Genomic DNA, 19,270 nt, shown 5'->3' on the forward strand with positions numbered 1-19,270 from the left:
CTATTTCTGATCCAGTAATATGTCGGGTGCTCAATTAAAATGCGGTATATGACTTTTTATTTACAGCTTTGATAAAAACATAATTTTTTTTAAGAATATATTTTTAAATAATGTTCAACTATCATTAGAACATGTTTTGCGTTAAAAAATTGTCAAAGCATATAGAGTTCTGAGAAAAAACTGTGAGAACCGATTTCTCGGTTTTAAGTTGGCTGCGCATACCTCGTTTTATTTGAGGACGGCAGAATAGCAGCCTGAATTTTGCATGAGAGTTTAATGAAATGGTAACAAATCAATTGGAAGTTCTGTCTGATGAAATACATGAGACGTTCTGACGTTCTAAACCTGTAACCTGTTCCACAGTTAAAACTTCCATTGTTCCCATACATCAAAGTTTGTCCGACTAGACACCGTTAAGCTATTAACAAATTTTCAGTTTGCTATTAATAAACTTTTTTGGTACGCGGGATCCAGGCCTATGTGGAGGTGTTTGCTGTGGCCAGTTAAAAAAACAACTGTCAAGTATAGGTTCTTCTTGGTCATTCCTTAGTACTTTTCTGATGCTGACTTCCCAAGGTTAAAGAACCCTTAAAGGTTAACACTAAAGAGCACGCAAGTTGTTACCTTGGCAAGTCTTCATCCTGGCCTGGCCCTTCCTCCCATCTTTTCATGGTTTGCATGTAGGAGTGACTTTTGGCAATTTCTGTGATTGTTGTAGTTGACCAGACAAAATGAGCATTCCACATTTTAATATAAATAAATAATTTTATTTGTCAGTAAAAAAGCAATGTATATTTCAGGGCCAAAGAAAGTTTCAGAACAATCAATCAGGCTCTCAATCTAGTACTAACTACAGTCCGAACAATAACATAGAAATGAATAGGAGTGAATCGAATCAACAGCAGCAGCAACAACAGCAACGAGTGGTTTTGGGAGTGGCCGAACGACAGCAGACTTATTTTGATTCGAACAGTGGTCACCAAGTGACGTTACAGGATCTGTCGAGCTGTAGGGGAGATCCTATGAGTATTGTAAAGAATCTACAGCAGCAGCAGCAGAGCTGTCAGGTGCAACAAACTGAGATTAAAACGGAACCGAAGCCTCCAAAAAGAAGGAAGAGCAGTGATAAGCCGATTGCTGATATGCATCCATTACCAAGTAAGTTGCGTTATACTTTGAATTGTAAGGCATTAATCTGTAACAATATTCTATCCATTTTCTTTTGTGGTTTTTATACACTTTTGGAGTAAGAAATATTGATATTGGGATATAAGGTATAAATCTGGACCTCGGAGGTAAACTACACTATGTCATTTCGAGTAACTGTGTTTAACCTGTGTTAGCAACAAAGTTTAGAGCACTTAGGATGTTAATAAAAATCTGATATATCCCATAATTGGTTGAAAGTTTAATATATAACCAATTTGTATAATCCAACTAATAAAATAAGTGGATTAAAGGAACTTATTTAAAATAACACCATGTCGGCATAGTGTAGTTTACCTTCGAGGTCCAGAAATGTCAATTGATATTGTTATTAGAATATTTAATGTTCTAGTTCATGTGCTGCTTCAGTCTATAAATTGTGGCTAAGATTCCTTGACATTGTTGACTTATCTCTCTCTCCTATGGCGCTACAGCCCAATACGGGCCCTCGCCTCCCCCAGCATCCTCCTCCAAGTATCTCTGTCTCTGGCTGCTCTCCTCCAGTTGTCCACCCTCAATATCTCTTTAGCGTCAGTTCTCACTTCGTCTATCCACCTCTTCCTTGGTCTTCCTACTTTCTGACGTCCCACCATAGTTCTGCTAAGCATTCTACTAGGTGTTCTGTCGTTATCCATTCTTATAAGGTGACCTGCCCAGCGCAATCTTTGTATTGCATAATTTGCTATAGAGGGTTCTCTGTAATATTGGTATAGCTCGTGGTTGAACCTTATTCTCCATATACCATTGTCGCAAATGGGTCCCAGTATCCTCCTGAATGTCTTTCTTTCAAAAGTATTAATAAGGTTTATTGTCTTTTTAGTCATGATCCACGATTCTACACCATATTATGTTGCTATTGGCATTTTTGATGTCTCGAATTTCCTAAACCTGTTGTCCGATTTAAGTGATTTTTTAAATAATTATAGCCTTATTCTTTAACAATATCGCTGTAATAATATTGTTGCTATACAGGTAAATTTTCATTGTATACCGGGTGTACGAATCAAACTGTGTTTTTTTTAAGTTCGCAACACCCTGTAGAATAATCTAGTATTTATAAAATAGTACTGAAATTAAAACCCTCACTACTATAACCCTAACTGCAGCCTCAAGTTTTCTTAACATTCTGTTTTTTATTCATTCGCTTATGTTGGATAATAAAAAAGTTAGGTACTTTAACAGCTAGCCATGCTCTTCATCAATACAGGGTGTTTCTAAATAAGTGCGACAAACTTTAAGGGGTAATTCTGCAGGAAAAAATAATGACCGTTTGCTTTGTAAACATATGTCCGCAAATGCTTCGTTAGTTATCCAACATAGCGAATGAATCAAAAAAACAGAATGTTAGGAAAACCTGAGGCTATAGTTGGGTTTTAATTTCAGTATTTTATAAATGCTAGAATATTCCACAGGGTGTTGCGAACTTTTAGAAAAAAAACACAGTTTGATACATACCCGGTATACAATGAAAATTACCTGTGTAGCAACAATATTATTATAGCGATATTGTTAAAGAATAAGGCTATATTGTATTAAAAAACAATCACTTAAATCGGACAACAGGTTTAGGAAATTCGAGACATCAAAAATGACCTATTTTGTGGGGTGCTCGTTTTCTCTGACGCGCCAGTGTATTATGTAAAATTGAAAAATTCTCTGAAACTTTTTCCTTTTATTTATTTTTTTTGTAAGAGCAATATCTCACTCCATTTTCGAATTTTTTCAGATTTTGTTAAATAAAAAAATAAGCACAAGGTTTTCTACTGGGCATATCGTGATTATTGATACAATATACAATGTATATCCTGAAGTGATGCCAGTAAAAATAATTGAGTCCTATGGAAAATGTCCATTATGGTCTGCTTTTTGACAGATCCCGCCTGGGCTATTAATAACATCCTGGTTTTGTTTTTGTGGTTATGCTTTGTTGCATCACTTCTCTCAGTTTAACATACATTTGTCGGGTATTTGCATTTTTTATACACATTATATTATTTTAGGATATAGTTTTAAAAATGAATCTAATTACATTTTGAGTAGCAAATGTAATTCTAGGTCGAATTCCTCCGCCTGCCCACAGTTCAGCGACGAATCAGCCTCAACAAAATGGTGCCTATTTTGACTTTGACAGATGGAATCTCCCGCCGCCGACTTCCAAATTTCTTACCACCCAATCACTACATCAGCAACATCAAGGTCTGATGGTACCTCATCCTCACGGCCATCATCCACCTCCTCCCTTACCTTACTTCGCCCCTTTTCATTTACCTCCCCATCCCACCGAATATTCATCCACTGTAGAGTTAACTCCTTTGACAAATTATAATGAACAATCACCACAGGCTTCCAACCAATACCAACCTCAACCAGAGGAACATCCCAAAGTGGTGGTGCCAAATATTGAAGAGGAACTGAATTTTCTTTCACAGGGTAAGCTTTTATGATTTTTAACTGCATATTCAATATTGAAATAAAATTAGTTACCAATTTGACAGTATTAAAAAATAATTACACTGGGGAACAAAAAACTTTTGTTATTATACACTTCTGAACCTCGTTTATTGCAGCATGTTTGATGATGCCATATAGTGGTTTTGGGCATGCAAATGTTTGTCTCAAGGCTTGTTTTGCCAATAAATCTGCTCGTTCTTTCTCATGTACCCCTTCATGACCCAGCACCCATATTAAAGGCACTTTATTGGTTTTTAACAGGTTGTAGATATCTTTACAGTTCCTCGCTAATTTTTATTTGTTGAGTGGGTTATTTAGTAGGATATAGGCATATTCACCTGCTTCATTCTAGGGACCTATAAAGATATTACATTTAGACAATTTGGTCATTACACTGTGGACTCGCGCTCGGTAAAAATGATATTCATCTGTGTTGACTCCACCATAGCTAATAAAAAATTATTTTGTATCATACTGTAGCCTTTTCTGTGGACTGCGGCATCTATTTTCATTCCTCCTGCTAACTTTAAATACATAGAAAATAGTTATTTATGTCGACAATATCTATTGGAGGAACTTCTGAAGACTGTTGAAGAGTAGTGAAATCCACTGGTGGCCATAAAAGGTTTGCTATTGGTTCTCCAACAGTATAGTCCACAATGTCATGTCGAAAATTATTATTTCGACCATATGCAACCAACCTGCAAAATAAAATAAAATACTTCATCAGTTTCTGGGCAGACAAAACATTGGACTTCTAGTAGCGACACAATATCTTTCATCCATATTATATGAAAGGTGATGATTTATAATGAGTTGGTAGGTAGGTAAAATTACCACAGTCTAGCACAGCAAATTTTAACAAAATGAGAAGAGTGTTCTGCACAAGAGATTTTAAGTTAGAGCTAAGAGTTAGGTTGGCTAGGTGCTACGTTTTCTCGACTTTGTTTTATGGAATGGGGCTTGGACCTTGAATGCGGCATCAATGAAAAAACTGGAATCATTTGAGTTGTGGCTGCATAGAAGAATTCTGAAAATATCATGGACAAAACATGTCACAAACAAAGATGTTCTGAGAGAGTTGAATAAAGAAATAGAAGTCTTAAATACAATCAAAACCAAAAAATTGGAATATCTCGGACATATTACACGTGTAGAGAGATACAACTGTCATTATGCAGGGAAAGATCCAAGGAAAGAAAATATAGGGAGATGTAGAATATCAAGGCTGCGCAACCTGAGACAATGGTAAGGATGTACATCAAATGAATTTTCAGAGCAGTCGTCTCTAAAGCTCGAATAGCTATGATTGCCGACCTCCGTCGCGGAGATGGTACTTAATCCATTCGCTGCCGATCACGCACCAGCGCGTGATGAGGTTGCTTCAGTCAGGTGCCGTTCACGCGCCAGCAAGTGATACGGTTACTTCAGTTAGTTGCCGTTCAACAAAATAGCTCCTAGCCGAGTCCCATCCTCTTCGATAGTCAACGAATGGGTTAAAGAAGAAGATTGGTTCAAACCCAAATATAAATATGTCAGTATAAAACTGAGACCAATATAAATATTTCTATTTTGGTTTGACCTATTATAGAAATGAAACACTAAGACAACGTGGAATCAAGTAAACAATTATGTTATATGAATTTATTAAAATTCTTAAAATTTATCCACAAGGGAGTGGAAGTACAAAACGTTTTCGGTCAAACTGACCATCATCAGTGTAAACGTCCAGTGTACAATTAATTGTAACTAGCCACTTCAATAGGTGTAAAAACCTCTAAATTACATTATTGTTGCATTATATATTAAAAAGTAGTCGACATTAAGTCGATGTCTTAAGATTTTAAAGTTCACATATGGATGTATTTCATCCTTGCTCGAAAATTGCACAAGGTACTAGTTAGAGGTTAACGGCTAACTAGAACTAGAACACAAGTACCTTGTGCAATTTTCGAACAAGAATGAAATACATCCACATGTGAACTTTAAAATCTTAAGACATCAGCTTAATGTCGACTACTTTTTAAAATATAATGTAACAATAATGTAATTTAGAGGTTTTTACACCTATTGAAGTGGCTAATTACAATTACTTGTACACTGGACGTTTACACTGATGATGGTCAGTTTGACCGAAAACGTTTTGTAATTCCACTCCCTTGTGGATAAATTTTAAGAATTTTAATAAATTCATATATGTACCCATATACAACAGAAGTGTTTACTTCATTCCACGTTGTTTTATCGAAGGTATACAGCCAACTACAGGGTTTACCCTTTTTAAAGTGTGAAACATTAAAACGATGATTAATATAGTTTACCTTTCGATAAGGTCTTCTTTTTTTCCAGTAATTCTCGCATTTCTTCTCCTCAATTCGTTTTCAATTGGCGAACAGTCAAAGATCCATTATTTTCTGCCATAATTTATTGAATCGCAATAATTACAACAAAAATAGCATACAAGCTTAATAGTCCGTTCTTTAACGGTAAAATATTGCAAAACCTCTAAATTTTAAAGAACCGCTTGGATTGACATGAAATTTGGCATACACATAGCTAACAAGTCAAAGAAAAAAAGTGATATTGTGCCGATATGTGATTTTGCCCTGGGGGTGGTTTTCACCCCCTCTTGGGGGTGAAAAAATATTCGTCCAAAGAAAGTCAGGAAATGGATAAACTGGCTAATTTTAAGTAACTTTTGTTCTATAGAGTTTTTTCACTAAGTCAATACTTTTTGAGTTATTTGGCAGTGAATATGTTCATTTTTTCAACAAAATAACTACGCTTTTAGACGGTTTTTCGCAAATAACTCAAATTGTAAGTATTTTGTCGAAAAAACATTCTGAGTAAAAATATAGCCTGTAAAAAATTAAAAAAAATGATGTATATATCACGTCTCTACAACTAGTAGAAGCAGAGTTATAGCTAATGAAAAATAGGTTCATATTCGTCAAATTCCAAATGGAATATTTTAACGTGAAATAACCAATAATTAAGCACATTTCGGGGAAAACTCATTACAACTTATTTAGTGTTTAAAAAAAAGCTTCATTTTTGTTTTATAAAAAAAATTTCTAGCATCAAAATTAAACAAGTTACGCTCAAAATAAAGTTAGTCCCTTTTGGTTTTGGTAAAAAAATCGAGAAAATCACCCCCTAATTAGTATCTTAAATGAACTTAATCGCTACGACTTCACAAGTTTCTTGACTCGTGTATAAATTGTTTATATGATCTGTAAGTTTGATCGGTTCAAAGTCCTTATTATTGAAAGGGCTGTAGTTAAAAGGGGTTGAACGAGTCACTGATCACGAATGTATGCAAATTTAGAAACACCAAATCTTAATCAGTTTTTGTCTAACAGAAAAACAAAAAAATACATGATATTCAGAAAAGCAAATCAGACTTTTTTGTTTTTCGAGATTTTTGGTATCTCTAACAATTTTTAAGTTATTTTGAAAAAAAGCATATTTTTCAAAATTTAAATTTTTAAAAATTTTATTTTGAAACCAAATTTTTTCAAAAATAAGCACTTTGAATCGATGAACCTTGAAGATCATATAAACACAACATAAGTAAAATAATTTATGGAGCGGTAACGATTAATTTCATTTAAGTTGCTAATTGGGGGGTAGTCTTCCCGATTTTTTTTTGCAAAAACAAAAGGGACCAACTTTATTTTGAGCGTAACTTGTTTAAATTTAATGCTAGAAACTTTTGTAAAAACAGAAATAAAGCTTTTTTTAAACACTGTAAAAAAGTTGTAATGGATTTTCCCCAAAAAGTGCTTAATTTTTTGGATATTTTACGTCGAAATATTCTATTTGAAATTTGGTGAATATGAATCTATTTTTCATTGGCTATAACTCTGGTTCTACGAGATCCAGGGACCTAACGCGTACATCATTTTTTTTTTACTTTTTTATATGCTATATTTTTGCTAAGAACGTTTTTTTCGACAAAATACTTACTTTTTGAGTTATTTGCGAAAAACCGCCTAAAAATGTGGTTATTTTGTTGAAAAATAAACATATTCACTCGCAAATAACTCGAAAAGTGTTGACTTGGCGAAAAAGCTCTTTAGAACAAAAGTTACTTAAAATTAGTCAGTTTACCCATTTCCGGACTTATTTTGGACATATATTTTTTCACCCCCAAGAGGGGGTGAAAGTCACTCCCAGGGCAAAAGCACACATTGGCACAATATCACTTTTTTTCTTTGACATGTAAGCTATACGTATGCCAAATTTCATGTCAATCCAAGCGGTTCTTTAAAATTTAGAGCAAAAACTGTGAAAGAATGGACTATAAAGAACTATCAAAATGTGTTGAGCCCCACCAAGCTGTGTACATAGCTTTTAGCTGCCATTGGGATAAAACGCTTTTAAAGATGTTATACAAAATTTTCTTTGTGTCCACCTTGATAAATTTTCTAAAATACTTGAGTATGGCATGTGCCATTTTCAGATTTTATGACGATAGAGTAACACTATCAAGAACGTTAAGATATTAATATGATGGTGGACTATTTTTAGAATATTCATCACGACTGCCCGGCTAAAGCGTAGAAACACAAGAGTACGCGCAAGTTATTGTTTGAATAGAATCTGTAGAAATAAGTTTGTCAGTTTCATAATTGTACATGTGTGTCACGTAATCTTTATACACTCCTGGTCAAAAAAATCCGGACAGGTGCATTTTGTATGTTTTTTTTTAAATTTTGTCAGTATATAGAGGTTTAATGGGGAAGAAGTAAACATTAATAATAATAAACGTTCATTCATAACAATAAAAACAGTTCTTTTAATGTTTTTAATTGATCGCGTCACCATACAAACACAATTTTGTTCACTTGTGTACTTCATTTTCTGTTCTGATCTTGTTTACTAGCAACAGATTTTTTTTATTTTTTGTTGCATTTACGATAAATTTCACGTTGCTTCTAATAAATTCAGATCACTTTACATTAGTTTTTTCATACCGTGTTAGTATGACTCCCGAAAATATGTAATGCAAAAGTTGTGGCATTACATGAAGATGGTCGCAGTATACGTTATACTGCAAATCATTTAAATATGTATTGCCAAAATTTACCGTCCATAATGCTTTTATGAAGTATCGTCAGACTGGAGAATAGACTAGAAGACCAGAATCAGACAGAAAAAGGTGCCTAGATCAGCGCGATGAGCTTTTTTTTAAGATTTCCGCATTACAGAACCGCTCTTTAACGTCAAAAATGTATTTGCTAGTCGTTTGTTAGAAGCTCGGGAAGCTCATATTTCTGAATGAATTATAAGAAGAGTCCTGCATGAAAGTGGTTTAGGTTCTGATAAGCCAGTAGTATGCTCTAAGCTAACAGCAGCTCATCAAGTTGACAAGATGAGATTGACGAATGATCACAGAGACTGGACTGTTCAGCAATAAAGTCTGTAATGTTTTTTGACGAGTCCCGTTATTGCTTACGATCTCCAGACGGACGCGAACATGTATGGAGGACACCCGGAGAACGATTTGCACCTTGCTGTATTTCACCCAGAAAGCTTTTGGTGGCGGAAGTGTTCTAATTCGCGATGAAAAACAAAGTAGCTGACCTCTGGTGGAATAGATTTAAACTACTATAAGTGGTATAAACAAACCAGAAAATTGTTGATTTGAATGGAATTTGGTCACTATTAAGAAATTTTTAGTAAATTTCAGCATTATGAGTACATTAAAATATTTTAAATCAAATCGGTATTGTTCTATTCCTCAATTGAATGTTTGTTTATACCATTTATATCGGCCATTTTCTTGCATTCGACCTGCCCTCTATATTCCGTTTCAATCGCGAATATGGGCGGGTATTTCTTTCAACGGACGCACCGAATAAATTTTCATCGAACATGGAATTCTAATAGCAGACAGATACCTGCGGTAGTGTCTGGAGGACAATCTTGTCCTCTACGCCTCTTTCGTTGGGGATAATTTACTTATTTATGCAGGATAATTTGCATCAACATACTGCACAATTCATCATGGACTACCTAACTACTGTCTTAATTCCCGTTTTGGATTGGCCCGCTTGTAGTTCTGACATAAATCGATTAGTACATTTATGGGGCATTTTAGGGAAAAAGATTAAAAAGAGGCAACTATTTCCAGAAACGATTCAAGAGCTGAAAAGAGCGTTGAATGAAAATGGGAATATATACCGCAAGAACAAATTCAGCAGCTTAATTGCAAGTATGCCTAGGCATATTGAAATCCTTCGCAGATGTAGGGAAGGTAATTGCCGATATTAAACCTAAAGAACAGTACACAATTTAGGCAATTAAAATTTTATTTTTTGTTTAATTTTTCGAACAATGTTATTTTTTGTGTTACTTATTACTTTATTTTGGGTTATCTATTGTTACTATTTAAAACGCTTAACAGATACAGAATTTAAAAAAAAATACATACAAAAAACAAGTGTTCGAATTTTTCTAACCAGGGGTGTATTAAATGTTCATATTTCAAAATCTTGCAAAATTAGGTTCTAAGCAACAAAATTAATATTTATTTACGAAATCTAATAACATGTAAACAATATAAATTGTCATTTTAGAAAAATCTGTAATTTACATAGAAAAAATAATTTCCTATTTGAAAACAGCAACTACGAGTTAGTTCACAAGAGTATTTGTAGTAATGCAACAAATTTTCTGTTCCTGGGTGTTATTAATGTACACAATAGTATTGTTTTATGAATGGGAATGTAAAAAGGGAAAAACTAAATCAATAGGGCTTTTCATCGACTTTCATTTGTTTCGAGCTTCTGTCATATGGTGTATAATCTGTATATTATATGAATGTTATATACAGATTATACAATACAACATATGACAGAAGCTCGAAACAAACGAGATTCGATGAAAGGCCCTATGATCCAAAAGTGATCTGTAAGTTTAGCTATTACGATATTCTTATTTTAGATTCAACAAGAGTTCCAAATAATCAGCACCAGCACATACCTCCACAAAAACCTCCACTGGCGATGAACTCAAATAAACCGCCAGAAAAACCACCAGGTGCCGGTTCGGGCTTCATGAGTAGCTACCTTAAGTTTCTGCAGGGCGAAAGAGACACATCTCCACCGCCTGCGATGCGAGGAGCCCACAGGAAGCAAACCTGGCCTAGAGCTCCTATGAAGGGCATGGAAGACAAATCTCCCGACAGTAATGGTGTACCTTCCGCTTCTTCAAACCCGCCTCCACCCGTGCCTGTCACTGTACCTCCCTTGCCTACACCAAGACTGTCGTCTCAAGGCGATCCCCAGGATGATCCGAGATACTTCCCTTTACCTAAGGAACGAAAACGCAACAGTTTCGACAGCTCAGATGACGGCTTCAGTTCGGACGACGATTTCTTTGGAAAAAAGCATAAACAGAAACCTGCTCCTACGAATAGCGAGGTAACTATAGATATTTAAGGCGCATTCTCACGATTCGATTTTGGTTGATCAACTTTAGTGGATCTACTAAAATCGGTCAAGTTTGTTGTTCACACATTTCAAGCAAAATTGAAGCAATTAGTTTTAATAAAATGGAGCCAAGTGTAGTTATATGCAAAAGTATAATAATATTATAGTCTAAAATCCGAATAGGAGGTCATAATGTACCCATCTGCTTGCCGGATGAAACATTTTTTTTATTAAATTTCATACATAGACAAATATTTCTAGCATGGGTTGACTATCAAAATCGTGTCATAGCTATCCTTAAGTCATCAATTAGTCCATTCATTAACGGTAAAATATTGCAAAACCTTTAAATTTTAAAGAACCGCTTGGATTGACATGAAATTTGGCATACACACAGCTAACAAGTGAAAGAAAAAAAGTGATATTGTGCCGATATGTGCTTTTGCTCTGGGGTGGTTTTCACCCCCTCTTGGGGGTTAAAAAATATTCGTCCAAACAAAGTCAGGAAATGGGTAAACTGGCTAATTTAAAGTAACTTTTGTTCAATAGAGTTTTTTCACTAAGTCAATACTTTTCGAGTTATTTGGCAGTGAATATGTTCATTTTTTCAACAAAATAACCACGCTTTTAGACGGTTTTTCGCAAATAACTCAAATTGTAAGTAATTTGTCGAAAAAGCATTCTTAGCAAAAATATAGCCTATAAAAAATTTAAAAAAATAGTGAATATATCACGTTTTTTTATTTAGTAGAAGCAGAGTTATTCGCGGTGTGCAAGTACTTGGAAAGGGAAACGAGAAACGACCGTGCGCGAGTCGCGGAGAAATATTGCAACTATCTTAAATAATTCATATTGTCAATTGAAATTGTCAAATTGACGTATATTTCATACCTTCTGTCATTGACGCAGAAAAATTATATATAGCTCCACAATATTGATATGATATGCAATTATAATATAAAGGTAAATTTAAGTATTTTGCTTGCACTACTGCATTTTAATAACTGATTTTATTTACTACATACAATTGTTTACGTTTGCTAAACATAACCTGCATCTTATTTTTTCTTCTTATTATTTTTTTGGACTATGGTCTTGACAATTATCCAGGAACCAGGACTAATATAATTGGCCAATATAATTAAAAGTGCGAATAAAAGTATAGAGCGTAGAAATAGAGGTCGCTTTGCCGAACTTGCACGGTCCCAATAGCTAATGAAATATAGGTTCATATTCGTCAAATTCCAAGTGGAATACTTTAACGTGAAATAACCAAAAATGAAGCACATTTCGGGGAAAACTCATTTAAACTTATTTAAAGTGTTTAAAAAAGCTTAATTTTTGTTTTATAAAAAAAATTTCTAGCATCAAAATTAAACAAGTTACGCTCAAAACAAAGTTAGTCCCTTTTGGTTTTGGTAAAAAAATCGAGAAAATCACCCCCTAATTAGTATCTTAAATGAACTTAATCGTAACGACTTCACAAGTTTCTTGACTCGTGTATATATTGTTTATATGATCTGTAAGTTTCATCGGTTCAAAGTCCTTATTATTGAAACGGCTGTAGTTAAAAGGGGTTGAACGAGTCACTGATCACGAATGTATGCAAATTTAGAAACACCAAATCTTGATCAATTTTTGTCTAACAGAAAAACAAAAAAATACATGATATTCAGAAAAGCAAATCTGACTTTTTTTGTATTTCGAGACCTTTGGTATCTCTAACAATTTTTAAGTTATTTTGAAAAAAAGCATATTTTTCAAAATTTAAATTTTTAAAAATTTTACTTTGAAACCAAATTTTTTCAAAAATAAACACTTTGAATCGATGTAACTTACAGATCATATAAACACAATATAAGTAAAATAATTTATGGAGCGGCAACGATTAATTTCATTTAAGTTGCTAATTAGGGGGTGGTCTTCCCGATTTTTTTTTGTAAAAACAAAAGGGGCCAACTTTATTTTGAGCGTAACTTGCTTAAATTTAATGCTAGAAACTTTTCGTAAAAACAGAAATAAAGCTTTTTTTAAACACTTTAAAAAAGTTAAAATGGGTTTTCCCCAAAAAGTGCTTAATTTTTTGGATATTTCACGTCGAAATATTCTATTTGAAATTTGGTGAATATGAATCTATATTTCATTGGCTATAACTCTGGTTCTATGAGATCCAGAGACCTAACGCGTACACCATTTTTTTTTTACTTTTTTATAGGCTATATTTTTGCTAAGAAGGATTTTTTCGACAAAATACTTACTTTTTGAGTTATTTGCGAAAAACCGTCTAAAAATGTGGTTATTTTGTTGAAAAATGAACATATTCACTCGCAAATAACTCGAAAAGTGTTGACTTGGCGAAAAAGCTCTATAGAGAAAAAGTTACTTAAAATTAGTCAGTTTACCCATTTCCGGAGTTGTTTTGGACATATTTTTTTTACCCCCAAGAGGGGGTGAAAGTCACCCCCAGGGCAAAAGCACACGTCGGCACAATATCACTTTTTTTCTTTGACATGTAAGCTATGCGTATGCCAAATTTCATGTCAATCCAAGCGGTTCTTTAAAATTTAGAGCAAAAGCCGTGAAAGAATGGACTAAATAGGTAACAGTTAAATCAATATTCAAAACACATTTTTTTGAAAGCATGGTAGAATTATTTTATTTTTTAATTAAATTGACCATTCCAAATCACGTGATATAATATGGCCGGCAGTGGGCAAAAATTTAATAATATCGGGTTTACATCAGTTTTTGTAAAGAATATCCTGTTTGGTTTTGTTTTTTATTGTTAATTGTGCACCGAAATTGTGATAGCAAATAAATATAAACTAGTTTATCGCCTACATAACTGAATTATCCCATAGTAGTTATTGACACAAACTGGTAACTAATATGGGATAATTCAGTTCTGTAGGCGATAAACCACTTCATATTTAATTTGTTATCACAATTTCGCAGATTTCCCTACACAATTAACATAAAAAAACAACCAAACAGGATTTTCTTTACAAATTAATGTAGATGTAAGGTTAGATTTTGCCCACACCCGGCCATGTTTGACGTTTCATTGGAATGCCTAATTGGCTGTGAGTTTCGACGGTAGTGCTCTCTCGCGGTTTGAAACTTGTACTTTTCTGATAAAATTGGTGTATGTGAAATATACAAAACGAGAAAAATAGATATTTATCTTAAAAACACAAATTATGAACTGAAATATTATTGTAACCTGATTACTGAACGAATACACAGAATTAATAGTAAAAGTAATTATGTTTTTTTATTTTATTCATTATAATTTTAATATTTAATATATAAATTCGTGCGACTGGATGACTGCTTACGCAAGAGGCCATTGAGAAAAAGAAGAAGTTCATGTGAAATTTAGAGGTTACCTCTGTTTTTATTTATTTTTACTATAGTCATAGATAGTCAAAGTTGGCCTAAGATGGTTGATAGAGGTTTTGGTAGGGTTTCACCATGTTCCCATAGGCTATATCCTTTAACATCGGCGTTTAGCCTGTTTAATATTATTTTTAAATAATGTAAATTGAATTTTAAATTCAACCATTGTTTGGTTCTGGGGCTATTTAGCAAGTATGCACATTCACTGATGATGGACCGATAGGTCTGAAAACATTCTGAATTGGACATATTTTATTCAATCCATTGTTAGGGGATATATTTTTTGTACTCTCTAAGAGTTAGATATTAATATGTAAAAAGTTTTATTTTCATTTTTAATAAATGTTCCGAAAAAAAATATTGAAAATAATGATTATTTTTGGATTTCTAAAGTGTACTAGTACCTTAAGTAATACTTCAGTAATTTAAGTAATACTTCAGAATTGTCCCAATTTGTAATTTTACAATTTAATGTTACGATTTCATTCTAGGTGAAAGACAAAGAAAAAGAAAAGGAAAAAGAAAAAAAGAAAGAAGAAAAGACAAAAATACACAAACCTCATTCTGACAAACCTAAGAAACCGAGAACAGACAAACCTCCCAAACCTGAAAAAGAGAGAAAGCATAAAGATAAAAAGGACAAAGAAAAGAAAAAAGATAAAGACTCTTTAGAAGATTTGCCGCGAAGAGAATCTACGAAACGCGTAGCAAAGAAAAAGAACAGTTTAGCGGAAGTGGGAGGAAAAGACGACGAGCCAGAAGAACCTCCAGAGTTCCAGGATTCTGATTCTGATCCAGCGTGGACTCCAGCCGCCAATAACGATGAAGAGGAAGGAGCGGTAGCCGTTAAAAAGAACAGACGAGGGAGACCATGTAAGTTTACTTGTTTACTTTATTTACTTTACATCCTTATCAGCCTCTCGATCCACTGTTGGACATAGGCCTCCCCTGTTTGTCTCCAAAGTGTTCTATCTTGTGCTTTCTCCCAGACAACAAAAAACTGGATACAGAAATCACAAGATTTACTTGTAAACTTTAGATAATTACAATCTATTAAGGTGCATACAGACTACTTTAGTTGCTCGAGGCATCTACTGTAACCCTTTCAGCACAGCAACAATAAATGTTCATCAAATATTTCGAAACTTTGTACTCTGTTTTTATGTCTAAATTAATACAGAAAAAATAATAAAATAATTACCAGAGAACGGCAGTTCTCGCCAGTGGCACACACCCACACCCCCCCCCCTACACGCGACACTATATATACACGAAATTTTCGATTTTCTAAATCTGACGGAATTGAAAATTTTGCCAACTCCCATCTTAAAGTTCAGGAAAAGACTCACCCAATCATATGTCAACCATCCATTTTGTCCAAGGGTGTGAATTTTACGGCCCTTCCTATTTAGGGCCCGTTTTTCGTTCTCGTCCCCAAAACTCCCAAAAACTTCGAAAATTTAAGTCCGACCTTTGAGGCTTGTAATAGTACTGATCATTACCTTTCCAACGCATGTCTAATTTTGAAAATGGGTTATACCATTCAAAAGTTACCGAGCTCAGAAATATGACTCAATTTCTATTTAAAAAAGAGAAAATGTTTGTATATATTTATGTATGTATGTGACTGGAAAAATTAAACCGATCTGAATTTTTTTTTCTGTGTTTGAAGAGGGAATCAGGGCTGATTCAGAACCGGTATAGTTTGTGACTTTTGACCACCCATAAGCCAGCTATAGGACTTGGTAGGCACAAAACGGCATATTTTTTGGGGGTATATATCTTCGATTCAAGAAGAGACAAGAGAACCGCAAATACACAAAATCAATAGTGTTGAGTTAAGCTTTCAAATGGTGTCTAAGCCGTCAGGATCAGACACACACGGCTCAGTATCGCCGAAAAACTGAAAAACTAAACTTTGAACATTTTGAACTTTGAAAAACGGGTTTTCAAGCTCAATAATTCCTGTAATAGCTTCAGTTATCATACTTGACCTTAGATGCATCAGATACTACTTGTCAATACGTTTCAAACTCATGTTTAGTGATCAAAATCGGTTAAGCCGTTTAGAAGTTATTAAGCTACAAAAGTACGATTATTCCCGAAATGGTTTATGTAGTTGTAGTGGTTACGACGCTAAATTTGATCTGGCAACGGGCAATCCGAGTTCATTAACCGGCCATCCCTTAATTTTTTTTTCAATCTATTTCGCATAGAAAAAAAATCAGTGTACATTCGATGGACACTAGATCATTTGGGAGATAATGCGACAAAGGCGACCATTTATAAAGCTTAACGTGTAATCGAGAAATGCATCCAACTTCATACATTTAATTTATAAAAAAACTTTGAAAAACTCCTGATATAAGAATAAATAACCGCTGAACGCCGTAAAAATGAGTGGCGCATACAATATTCCAGCTACAAAAGATCTGATATGAATATTACGTGTCGCGAAAATGTATTTTCATTTTGATGCAAAACGAAATTCTAGTTTTATTTTAAAAGATTTTTCCATAATATTTGCTAAATTTGAAGTAAACGCGCCACAAAAGTTTCAAAAATTCAAACTGTATCAAAGTTACTCTTTTGTGGCGCGTTTTACTTCAAATTTAGCAAATATTATGGAAAAATATTTTAAAATAAAACTAAAATTTATATCAGATCTTTTGTAGCTGGAATATTGTATTCGCCACTTCTTTATACAGGGTGTCTCGAAATACAATACCCACACAATTGTGTAGGTTGGGTTTTATTTTACGCAAACTGTGCAAAGTACTAATACATTAGAACACATATATTATTTGGTATGAAATTTCCAAAAACAGTTCTGGTCTGTGGTGGGACATAGGTAAACATCACATTTAAATAGGGATATTATATTCATTTCAGCTACCTCCATCTTTTTTTCCTGAACGTTCTTTACAGGTCACACTTCACTGTTGTACACCAACGCAGGCCTCACCACACTTTTGTATATCTTTTCTTTCAGTTAAACCAACCAGCCTGTATCATGTGGACAATTTATCAATCTAACATCCCATTTTCCATTATATACGAGCTAAACTACTTAAATTCTTCTATTGGTCCTAGTTTCTCCCAAAGCAATTCGATGTCCCTAACTGTTCCTGTTTCTTATAACCACATATCTAGGTTTTCAATCTGCTAATCGTAAGACCTCCCTGTTCAATAGCCGATCTCCAACCTTTATTTCCTCCCCTAACACAATATCATTCGCAGAGAGTATTGACCAAGGAGTCCCCTACCCTTCCTTCCTTATTATACATTTTTTTGACACATGCAATCTGTATATTTACGGTGTAAAGGGATTAAATAAAATTTGATTTGATTTGATCAGTAAGAGATTATTTCTCCATTTCTCTCTCATAGGGCTTTTCATTCACAGTCATTTGTTTCGAGCTTCTGTCATGTGTCACATAATATTAATATAGGTATCTACGTCATACGTTATTGGTATATAACAATGATACAAACCAAAGAAATATGGCGTAGATATATTAATATTATGTGACACATGACAGAAGCTTAAAACAAATGACAATAGATGAAAAGCCCTATAGGGCAGTCAATGAGGGTATTTGGCCCTGAATTCCATCCTACTACATCGATTTACTTGATATTTTCACAGTAAGTAGGGAATAGCTCAAGAAACAAAGTCTACCCTATGCCGATGTGCGCTTTTATCTTGGGGGTGGTTCCCACCCCTTCTCGGGGGTGAAAAATGTTTTGGTTAAAATAGCCACGGAAGAGGCTAGAGAACCTAATTTTAAGCAAAAACTGTTCCACAATTATTTTTTGAAAACTCAATACTTTTTGAGTTATTCTTGGTTGAAAATTGGCCATTTTTATTGAAAAATTACACCTTTTCGGACGGATTCTTGTGAATACCTTAAAAACTATGCATCTAAAAGTATATTTAACCCCTCATCCATCAGAATTTAAATACATCATTTTCCGTCTACATTACTTTTTATTATAGTGTTATTTCTATGTTCAAAAAGTTGGACTGGATTAAAATGAATGGTTTTTGATTTTGAAAAAAAAAAATAAGATCAAATAGAGCGCATTTTTAAATTTTCTTAAAAATCTTCCTTTTCCTCCATGTAACTCGAAAAAGATAAGAGATACGAAAAAACATACCACACAAAAATAACATACCACACAAAAATGTAGGGCTTTTTCAGATAAAAATTTCCTTTTTATTTTTTATTACTCTATCTCTTATCATTTTCAAGTTACATGGAGAAAAAGGAAGATTTTTAAGAAAATTTAAAAATGCTCTATAATTTGATCTTTTTTTTTTTCAAAAACCATTCATTTAAACCCGTCCAACTTTTTTAACCTAGAAATAACACTATAATAAAAGGTATTGTGGAAGGAAAACGATGCATTTACATTTTGGTGGATGGGGGTTAAAATTACTTCTCATTTTTTCTTAAAATACATTAGTTATCAATTTTGTGTGAAGCATATCTCGCTTAGTTTTAATGTAATGGACCTTTAATATAGCTCATTTTAAAGGTCTTTTTAAGCACTACAAAAGGTATTAGTAGCATTATACGCCTAAAATCGACCGTTTCTCTGTTATTTCAAGTTGAATACACCAATTTGAGAATGTACCAAAAAACAAACTATTTTCACCTACCATATCTCTTTTTGTTTTATAACTAGTAGATTTATGAAGACAAGTGTCTCTTTGTTTTTTTATAACCTACAAAAATGTTTAATATAGTTTTCTTAGTTAGATTCATAGT

General features: G+C 33.7%; 1 protein-coding gene across 3 annotated transcripts in view; it reads left to right on the forward strand.

The window, feature by feature from the left end:
• LOC114337348 (myb-like protein AA) overlaps positions 1 to 19,270 on the forward strand; it is an 87,795-nt gene that overhangs the window by 20,635 nt on the left and 47,890 nt on the right. For 2 of the 3 annotated variants that reach the window (XM_050650764.1, XM_050650766.1), the window contains exons 5-8: positions 801 to 1,158; positions 3,247 to 3,636; positions 10,609 to 11,087; positions 14,987 to 15,368. In XM_050650764.1, the coding sequence (XP_050506721.1) occupies positions 801 to 1,158; positions 3,247 to 3,636; positions 10,609 to 11,087; positions 14,987 to 15,368 (1,609 nt within the window). The remainder of the gene's footprint in view (positions 1 to 800; positions 1,159 to 3,246; positions 3,637 to 10,608; positions 11,088 to 14,986; positions 15,369 to 19,270) is intronic. The other variant, XM_050650765.1, reaches the window with a different exon arrangement.

Source organism: Diabrotica virgifera, chromosome 5, assembly GCF_917563875.1.
Source record: "Diabrotica virgifera virgifera chromosome 5, PGI_DIABVI_V3a".
Lineage (NCBI taxonomy): Eukaryota > Metazoa > Arthropoda > Insecta > Coleoptera > Chrysomelidae > Diabrotica > Diabrotica virgifera.